The sequence below is a fragment of the Aristolochia californica genome, unplaced genomic scaffold, assembly GCF_029961685.1.
Source record: "Aristolochia californica isolate CCGP_79_NKW_82.1479 unplaced genomic scaffold, dmAriCali1.0.hap1 SCAF_9, whole genome shotgun sequence".
Lineage (NCBI taxonomy): Eukaryota > Viridiplantae > Streptophyta > Magnoliopsida > Piperales > Aristolochiaceae > Aristolochia > Aristolochia californica.
Window position 1 is genome coordinate 6848500 of NW_027182290.1, and position 10679 is coordinate 6859178.

A 10679-nucleotide genomic window follows, 5' to 3' on the forward strand; every position below is an offset into this window, starting at 1 on the left:
GAGTCCAAAACAATACCCAAGACGCTTAATTTTTTCTTGAATGCAAAAGACATACTTGAATCAAACGATGATATCAGAAGTATTGTATAGAGAAAACACGAGTAAAAAGAAATAGCCACACAACTAGGCTTAGTCATTTCCCCAAGTGCCAAAGACAATTTTAGTTTGGATACAAACACCTCAATACAGTCCACCACGACTAATGCACCATCGATAATATGGAGTACAACAGTAAACCTCGAGAGAAAAATCAACATGCCCAAACTCAGAGTAGATGTTACTTAACGGTGCACAATGTCAACAAGAGAGAAAGAACCATACCAAAGTACATCATACTCAATAAGAAATTTTCTTTGACTAGCTTGTGCAATACACTTTCTCAATGAAAAGGTTGAAACATACCAAAAGTTTTCCTGAGGGTAGGCTGGATTTACAAGGGCATGTCTTTTTTCCTCCAATAAGTAATGTTTAAAATTTTACACAGGAAACAAGAATGTTGTTATTGTTGTTATTGTTGTTAATCATTATGCCATCAAATAATAAAAAGATTAACATGTTTAGAGGCCTATGATAATAGCAAGCAAACATCGGATAGGGTTTCTTTTTAAATACAACAAATCAATCTAATCTAATTGGCCTATGAGCAAGGATTTCTTGCTTTAAACTCATGCTTATAGATGCCTCTTAATAGATAGATATCAAATTGAAAAGTAATAATATAGTTACACCAAATTCTCGGGTGAAACTACCAAATGATCAACAACACGATAATAGATATCAAAGTAAATTTAAATAATTATAATTGAATTGTAGTGTGAATTTAAAATACAATAGTACTAGCAGTAAGGACAAAATATCTATCACTTTGAAAATTATACCATAGATGTAAATATATATATATATATATATATATATATATATTTATATATATATATTTATATAAATATATATTTATATAAATAGGAATACTTAGCTCTTTGAGACGATATATTGAGTGGTAGACTCCAATCTTAAATTTCAAAATCCAAGCCTGTAGAAACCACTAAAGAAATATGACAAGGGTGATTTGACAAATACATGTATGGAGTTGTTATTAGACTAGAAAAGAAGGGTATTTATAGGATGAAATCTCAATTAAAAAATTATTTGTTGCACAATATCAGACATATTTCTAGCTTTTTAAAAATTAGTAAAAATAATTCTAAAAAGGTACAAAAAAATATTTATTAAATTATATTGTGTTACTTATCATTTTGGTAAGTCGCTTACTCAAGTTAAAGACCTATAATACAAGTTATTACCTGGAAAATTGTGGATTTCCATATCTATAGCTTGGGCTTGAATCCTTTATGCTCCAATGACTCTTTTGAGGTCCTTTATCTGACTCAAACCCTTTGTCTTCATCTTCCTACATGGGTCGACTCATTTTGTAAGGATGAAATCCTCCAAGATGTTCTTTATCTTCAAATCAGGTCAACTCCTCTTGATGTAGTAAACTCCTATATGTGAGGGTTGATTCAAATAATTCTAAACTTATTATTTATCGGGTTCAACTTGTTGTTCCTTGCAGCTTGTTGTTTGAGATCGATTCCTTTTATTATTTCAGCATAGATTTTATTTTAAATTGTTCTTCTTTTGGCTCAACACATTTCTTCTATACTCGACTCCATGTGCATGTGCCGACTTTTTCTTTCCAACAGTTGTCTGCAATGACTTTTCTAATTCTTTTTCTTGCATCTTGCTCGACTCCTATAGTGTGTGCTATAATCCTTTTGCTACTATGATTGAAATTTAAATTTGATTGGCTTTTTCTTGCATATGTGCTCGTAACCTATGATTGGGGTCGACTCCATTTTCAAATTCAGCTTTTAAAACAACTTATTCACGATATATAAAATATTCAAGAGCAAAATAATCAAATTCATATGTTTGTTATAATCAAATTTTGGGTACTTAGAGGAATTTTGAGTTTCTTCTTCCTCATTCTCCCCCTTTTGACGAAGAGAAACATATGATTCAAAAATCAAGTGCAGATATCATGCATTGCTTTCTCGATGTTATTTTTTATTATCTTGCTCTATTTTCAAAAATTTCTCCTCTTGTCTTGTTGTATTATGAGTTTATGTTAGCTGCCCCTTAATCTGACACTCATTTCTTATATTAATTTTTGAAATTGTTCCTACTTTTTTTCCCCTTTTTTGAACCATTAAAATTCATATAAATCACAATTAAAGTAGAAGTTCTTGAGCTTAAAATTCGTATATTCATATATGTTCAAAAGTATATAAATAAAACAACATGAAGAGCTTGAAACTCTAAATACAAGGGTGTTAAAAAATTGAGCATCTAATCAGTGGGCGAGGGTGGAGCTAAAGTAGAACATTGATTCATAGGAGGCAGTCCTAATGCAATACCAAATTCTTCAAAGATAGTCTTAAAGCTTGAATGTCTACCTCCATAGGTGTTGAAGTTTCAATCCTTTATGGCTCTCAATGAATAGGGTCCCAGTTGATCCATCCCCCCTATCCCCCATGACAAATAGTTCTCCTTTTCTAAACTCATCCACCACCCCCTACCCCACCTCTGTCCACTCTTCCTTCTCATTATGTCATACTTGGATAAAATGATAAACTTGAAGTTGCTCTTCCTATTTCCCCTCCACCTACTTCTGATACTTTTACTCTAATATGAAACCTGCTGCTTATTATATATAATTCTTAGGTAATATATTTCCATTGGAAAGAGTCAAATTGGGCTTCATTCAAGGACTCATTACAATATTACTGTCATTTTATTTTGACAATTGTTTCTACAAAGTAATTTGATGTACCTCATAACAGCATGAGGATGTTCCAACATAGAGATTTAATTTTTGGACAACTAAGAAGGTTCATATCTTCAACATTGCTTACATGCGATGAAATCGGATTTCCGGTGATGGCGCAGGAGTAGCTTCAAAATTCCCTAGTAAAAAACAATGAAGAATTTTTTTTTCAGTCATTTAGGGTCTGTTTGGAACCCCTAGAAAAGAAAATAAAAGAAAATGGAAATTTGACCGTTATTATTCCCAAAAATAGTTAGAGAAAATGAAATAATGATCAAATTCTCTTTTTCACTAACTATTTTGGAGAATAATAATGGTTAAATTATCTTCTTTTTTTTTTTTTTTTTTTTTTCCATGGGGTTCAAAAACAGAAATCGCCTACAAGAGCAACGAGGACAAGGATTGACGTACCACAGATAAGAAGATTCTGGGGCGGAGGGCGCTCCTTGGCAGGGTTGGGATCAGGATCGTAGACGCGAACGTAGAGCTCTTCACCCATGTACCAATTCATGAGGTTCTGAGATCGCAAGTTCCACATTCCCGGATTATCAAGGAAGGCGTAAACTGCAGTCCATCCCCCAGGGTATACCTGTTTTTCCTCGCAGGATACCAGGCTTCCGCGATTCATGTCTTCACTAGTGAAAAAAAAACCGAAAGGAGGATGACATGTGAGAAAGAGAGAGAGGAAGTATGTTTACCTGAACGGTTGCACGCACCACTGGATCAAACAGGTTATAGCCTTCCTTTGACGCGTTACTCCACTCTCCATCTCCGAACCTGAACAAAGATCGGAACAGCAACTCTTGTGAGCAAAACTCGTAGTCTGCAGAGACTGTTTGTACTCAAGAGGGGTACTTACCCAACAACGTAGAAGCCGAAGCCGTCAAGATGCCACGAATCCATCTCAAGTTGGTCGTTCTTAAATACGATCTCCACCCATCCTTTGTGGTATCCGCTGACAACAGAAGTACCATAAGAAGCCACGAGATTGACGGAGTTGACAGGGAAGGCATCCAGTTGGTATACACCGGAGCCGTTGTTGAAGTGATCGGCAAGTTTCAAAGGCGTTGCAGGGGTGAGATAAGACACATTATTAACTGTGCGGACAGCGACGCCATTAATTTCCTGTCTAGAACTACGAAGGACGAATGTCTGCGACAGGGTCACATTCGTCACGTTGAATGCACCCTGTCGATTGGGCCGAGCAGCCCCTGCCGTCATGTTCCATCTGCATGAACAGTTGCTGTCTGTCTCAGAGGGACTTGAAATTGAGAAGGCAAACCGAGAGTCGTTTATTCAACCAGTAACTGGAGAAGTTCACCTGATGGATCTGGCTTGGTTCACAGAGAATACTCGATCCATTGGGTTAGGCCCTGATGGAATATCTTCGCTTGGGGGAGTGGTGGAGCCATCATAGTGAAGCACCGCAGCGCCAAAGTCAAGCCACGCACCGAGTTTCGCTTGAGTTACAGATGCTAAAATTGCATAATCCCCAATAGTCTGGTTAGCTGTGACGAGAACAGAGAAAGATTGGCCGACGTGTATATCCAAGGAATCCACTGCTATCTGATTAGTGTAGGATCCCTCCGTTTCCACGATCAGCATCTGATGATTCTGGATCCTGAAGTTCAGGCTGTACCTCGAACCCACGTTTGATACCCTGAACCGATAAGTCTTTCCTACATTGTAATCAATTCTCAGAAGGCATGATTAAGCAACTCAGTTCGTCATCTTGTTTGATTGTTTCTTTCCCTCGTTTCATCGAGCAAAAAGGCAAAGAAGAATTAGATGGACAGAAAGCAACAAGAGTTGCGGAAAAAACCTTGAGTGACGTTGAACGACTCGAAGTCCTGCGTTGTCCAATATGAACCTTTTCCATTCAGGAGGATGCCGGCAATATTAGCAGTCTCAGGTGATGCTCGAGCATCCTATTGCAACGTACAATTAAAAGTGTCGATTAATCAGCGGTGAGGTGTCGAGATATAGTGGCGGCTTTCAGAGTCGGGAGGAAAGCTGAAGTAAGTAATAAATCTATTATACCTTGTAGGAAATTCCATACCAATCTCCAATAAGGAGGTCGAACTCGGCTTCAGGCTTGGGAAAGGGTACTAGAATGACGTTACGGTTGTTGACTCTGATGGGGCCGAATGCTCCAGCTGCCTTCTGGAATCTCGTCGAAGGGAAGTAGAAGAACGTTCCTATTTGATCTTTTGTTTCAAACACGTATGTCCAGTTTTTGCCTGGTCGGATCGGACAGTTCGTCCCAGACACTCCATCTTCCCATGAGTTCAACCTTTGTTGTATCCCATTCCTGTAACAGCATTACCATTTTATCTAATAACCAGTCAATTAAGAGGGGGGAAAAAATCTGAAAATCTCGATGCCAGTCTTCCCACCATGTCATGAGCAGGGGCTCGTCCAGCGAGTTGAAGATGTTAACGTGGATATAGTCATTGGTGGTCGCGTTGATAAGAGGTCCCGGAAACATGCCATTGATTTTAATCACCTGTGCAGAGAAACAGAAACCTCACTTTTTCTTCAACAACCAATCCTATGTTTAAGTAGGAAGTAAGAATATGGAAGAGGAAGTAAAGGTGAGCAGCGGCTGGGTGGTTTTCCCATGAACAAAATACCGGTTTGAAGACTCCAAGGGGGTCAAAGATCGTCTCCGCGGTAACGTTCCAATCCAGATAGATGTCGATGCAGCGTGCCTTGGCAAAGAGGCACAGAATCGTCACGGCCCACTGGATGAGGGCAGCTCGGTTCGTGGAGCCGCCCATGAGAGGAGGTTAACGCCTTTTCCTTTCTTCTCTTGCCTGGGGATGATACAAGGAGCTTCCGAGGGTCGTAGATATAGATGATTGAGGGGGCGATGGAGTTTTCTAAACGTAGGGAGAAGGAATCGAAGAAGGAAAATTCAATCACTCGTGTGCTGTTTCGAGGGGTGCCTCTACTCGATCAAAAACTACTGCCATTGGGGAATACCCTTGATAGAATTTGGAAGTTATCACGAGCAAGCGGGGGGGCGGCAATCGCGTTACCATTTCTTTGTCCACTCCAGTGACCTTGTGGATTCCGGACGATTTGATTGTAAGCTAACAATTTGCCGGCCTATAATCGTTCAGTAGCAACGACGGAGATAGCCGTCTTCACTTTCCGGCACCAAAATATAGGAGGACCCGCTTCATCTCTCGTTCGTTGGGTCCATTTTCGGGCCCATGAACGGACGGCTTTTGTTCATTGTTAGGGGATTTGGATGCTCCATTCTCGGATAAAACGAGCAGACCTTTGATTATTAATATTGAAAGATTAGCAGATGCAGATTACGCCAGTTCTCCAAATGATAGAAAATCTACTTCTGATTACTATTCAATGGTATGACCTCGAGATAGAACATACTCAAGACAAATGACATTGCTTGATTTTGGGTGGAAGAGGTTAAGGGAGTGGCAGCCCAAAATACAACAAACTTTTTTGCCTTTTTTGGCCTCTTATACATGTAAAGCACCAAGCGGGTCCATGAACTCTACAAGACGATGTCCCTCAAAATACAACGGACTTTTTTGCCCTCTTATACATGTAAAGCACCAAGCGGGTTCAAATCTATAAGGACTTTGATATGATCGATTAGATATGTAATGGCACGATCTAACTATTTAGATTTTTAATCATTTGATGTGATATTTTAGATGTATAACCACATGATCCACGGTTTAGATCTGTAACTGTACTTCCATGGTTTGGATTTGTAAATATTTTCATCAAACGGATCTAATTCTAATCTATTGATTAATCTGATCGTATCCTAAATGATTATTCCTCCCCAACCGACATTTGTCACACTATGACATGTAGGGCCCACATGTGCTCACGTGGATACATGCACACATGTGTGGTAGGTATTCTCACGTGCGGGACCATGCACATGGGCGCCACACATGCACGATCAGAAATAACAGAGGTGTAGATGCTTATAAACCTCTTAAGTCCCCCTGCCCTAAGTAATGTGGAACTTAAGAAACCTGGTATAATGCATGAGTGTGCACCCCTGGTTTTCTTGTGTGTGCCCTGAGTCTTTTAAAAACATAACCTTCCTCACCTTTTTAAAATTTTAAAATTAACAAATGATTTGAAATATATATATGCATAAGGTTCTAGCAACCAGTGCACTTATAGCTTTCGATGACCAGTGTTTTTCGGGCTTGAACCTTCGTCTGTTAGTATTTCACCCCCACACACGGTCCTAGCTGAACGAATCTTGAACTCTAACTTTATGTATAGGCTTTGACAATACCAAACAACTAAGTGTTATTCCTATATGTGAGTTCAATCAGGGTAGCATATTAATGTAATGTGCAAGTATTTTGTTTTGTGAATGCCTTTTAGAGAAAAAAACTTCACTTTTCTGCTAGATTATAGCCCCATGGTCACACTAACATCGATGATATGTCCAAGGGTATACTGCAACTCTGTAACCTACTATAATAACCTCGATATCATTAAGGTAATAAACCAACCTCATATCTAGTATAGTTGATCACCTACTTCATAGAGATGGAACATAAATTTAATTCACTTTAATTTGGTGCTCCTACCAATCACTCATTTAGCTTGTTTTTCCCATTAAATCTTCGTGTTGGAATTAACATTCAAATAGGTTGGCTAGCCGCTAACATTGACTCAAGTAATAGCCTTTAATATCATCCCCCTCCAAGCATATTGTACTTGTCCTCTTGACGAGCCCATTGATAAGATCATTTGGCAAGTTTTCCTTTGATTTAATATAACTCATGGTTATAACTTCAGTTGACGTGAGCTTCCTCAAAATTTTATATCAAAGTTCAATATGCCTAGACGACTTTGAATTATGATTTTTACTTTTAGTTTTTGTTATAGTTGTCTGATTATCACAATTAATTAAGATAGCTAAAATTAGCTTATCCATCATGGGAATGTCTGCTAATAGGCCCCTAAGTCATTCAACTTCTCCACCAACCAACTCTAAGGCTACCATTTCTACCTCCATAGTAGATCTAGTAATCAAGGTCTACTTGGAAGATTTCCAAGCAATTACCCCACCACATTGTGTAAAGACAAAACTACTAGTGGCTTTAGTGTTATCGGTATTAGAAATCCAATTAGCATCAGTGTACCCTTCTAGTACAATAGGAAATCTAGAATAGTATATTTTGTAATTAATAGTACCTTTCAAATATTTAAGAAGTCTTTCAATAGCATCCCAATGAGTTTTATCGGGGTTACTTGTATACCTACTCAGTCATCATACTACATAGGACATAGCTGGTCAAGTACAAATTGATATATACATTAGACTTCCAATAATTTGAGAGTACCTTAACTGTGAGACACTATCCCACCATTCTTCTTTAATTTTATCCTAGAATCATATGGTGTGCTAACTGGTTTACAATTTTCATATTCGAACCATTACAAAATGTTTTCCACATAATGACATTGACTCAAAACAATCTTATTTTTTTCTTTAAATTACATTCGCTAACCCTAGGTCTTCCATATCAAAATTATCGTTAAGGTATTTCTTTATGTCTAATATTTTGATATTTTTATTTCCAAGTATAAAAATATCATCAACATAAAGACATAAAATAGTAAAGACATATCGTATGTTTTCCAATATACATATTTATCAAAATCACATATTTTGAATCCATACGATAAGATCACCCTATAAAAAAAATCACTACCTTGGAGATTATTTTAGACCATATACAGATTTTGACTAACTTACATACCTTGTTCTCATGACCAAGAACTACAAAACCCTCTGGCTATTTCATGTAAATTTTCCCCTAATTGGTCATTGAGAAAAGTTGTTTTAACATCCATCTGATTTATTTCGAGGTTATATGATGCAGCCAGTGCAATAAGCACTCGAACTATGTTATCCTAATGACTAGAAATAAGTGTTGAAAATTTTGATCCCTTCTCTCTGACTAAAACCTTCAGCAACTAATCTAGCTTTGTATTTTTCTATGGACCAATCAAGATTATGTTTCCTTTTGAAAATTCATTTGCATCCAATTGGTCTAGACCCTAGAGGTATGTCTGTCAATACCCATGTAGGATGTAAAAGAATTGATCCGTTTCACTTTTAAATGTTTCCTCCCACAGGGATGCGTCCCTAGATTTCATCACTTTGGCAAAAATCAATGGATCATCCTCTTTGAGGAATGTGTAAAACTCATCTCCTATCCTAGGTCTCTTATTCGGTCAAAGTTCAATATGTGCTACTATTTTGGTATCCTCGTCGTGGTATGAAGAAATTTCTCCTATTTCTAATTTTCTCTTTTCTTTCATAGGAAACACATTTTCAAAAAAACACAACAGCATATGATTCTTTAATAGTATTTAAAAAAAATTCAGGTAAATCTGAATGTACTACTAAAAGCCGATATGCATTGTTGTTTTCTGCATATCCTATGAATGTTGCATTATAAGTCTTAGGACTCGGTTTCGTCATCTTGTTAAAGTTAATTTTAACTTTAGAAAGTCAACCTCATACTTTAAAATATTTAAGACTAGGTCATCTTCCACCACCATAACTCATATGGTGTATTCCTTGTATGGGATACAATTAAGCATTTTACATGTTCAAAGTAAGGTTTCTCCCCACAAATTGTTAGGAAGACCATAAATGAATAACATAGAGTTAATCATGTTTAAAAGTGTTCTATTTTTTCTTTTAGCAACTCCAATGGACTAAGGAGAATGAGTCATAGTCTCATGAATGATACCATATTTCTCACAGAATTTTATAAATTCTATAGAACTTTATTTTCCTCTTCTATCTGACTTAAGTCATTTAATTGTTTTTAGGGTTTCATTTTTTACTTTGGATATATAAATTTTGAATTTTTCTAATGCTTCATCTTTAGTCTTGATCAAAGACATGTAATAGTATTTTGACATATCATCTATAAAGGTAATAAAATACCTTTTTTGCTTCTCTTGTCAAAATACCGCTCGTCCCACAAATGTCATTGTGTATAAGCTCTAGAAGGTCAATGCTTCTACTCTTTGACTTAGTTGCATTCCTAGGTCATTTCGATTGACATATATGTCACTTCTATTTTTTAAATCTTGTTATTTTAAGGTATTAGATCTAAGTTCATCGTTCTTTTTAGAGTGTTCATATTTATGTGCCCAAGTTTACTGTGCCATAAGTCAAAATAATCAACCAACGTGACATAAGATGAAACTTTATTCCAATTAATATTCTTGGCAGACATTACATTGAATTTAAATAATTCATTAGAAACATAACCCTTCCCTACAAAAGACCCACCCTAGGTAATTACAATCTTATTCGACCCAAACACTAATTTTTAGCCTAGTTGACTCAGAAGGAAACCACTAATAAGATTTTTTTTTCGTATGTCTATCACATACTGCACATTGTAAAGAGTGAGAGTGTTCCCGGATGTGAACTTCAACTTTACTTCTCTTTTATTGGTCACTTGAGCAACAATGGAATTGCCCATTGTCACAATTCACCCTTTTGACCTCCAATTGGTTGGATTAAATGCCAGATCAATTCCAACTAAGCTAGTTCTAATTATCATGTTCACCTAATGAGTCGTACTATCACTTGCTCTTTATTTGTTGTTGATTTCTAGTGACAACACATAAACAAAAGAGATCTCAAGGGAAGGAGAGAAGAGAGGAACTCTAGCTCTTAGGAGAGAGGAGAGAAGAAACCAAGGGAGAGAAAGAAATGGAAAAGAGAGAGGTGTATGGACGAATTTGAGCCAAGGGAAAGAGGCTTGAATGCCCTACCCCATACCTTGAGGCTATATTTATAGGTGTGAAGGTG

General features: G+C 37.0%; 1 protein-coding gene across 1 annotated transcript; it reads right to left on the reverse strand.

The window, feature by feature from the left end:
• Nucleotides 1-3185: 3185 nt before the first annotated feature.
• LOC137940600 (monocopper oxidase-like protein SKS1) lies at nt 3186-5604 on the reverse strand. The gene is made up of 8 exons (XM_068785753.1): nt 5458-5604; nt 5221-5330; nt 4865-5135; nt 4647-4752; nt 4146-4503; nt 3684-4052; nt 3523-3601; nt 3186-3413 (listed from the first exon to the last, which is right to left on the reverse strand). Exons 1-8 carry the CDS (start codon nt 5602-5604, stop codon nt 3186-3188), a joined length of 1668 nt encoding a protein of 555 aa, XP_068641854.1.
• Nucleotides 5605-10679: the final 5075 nt, after the last annotated feature.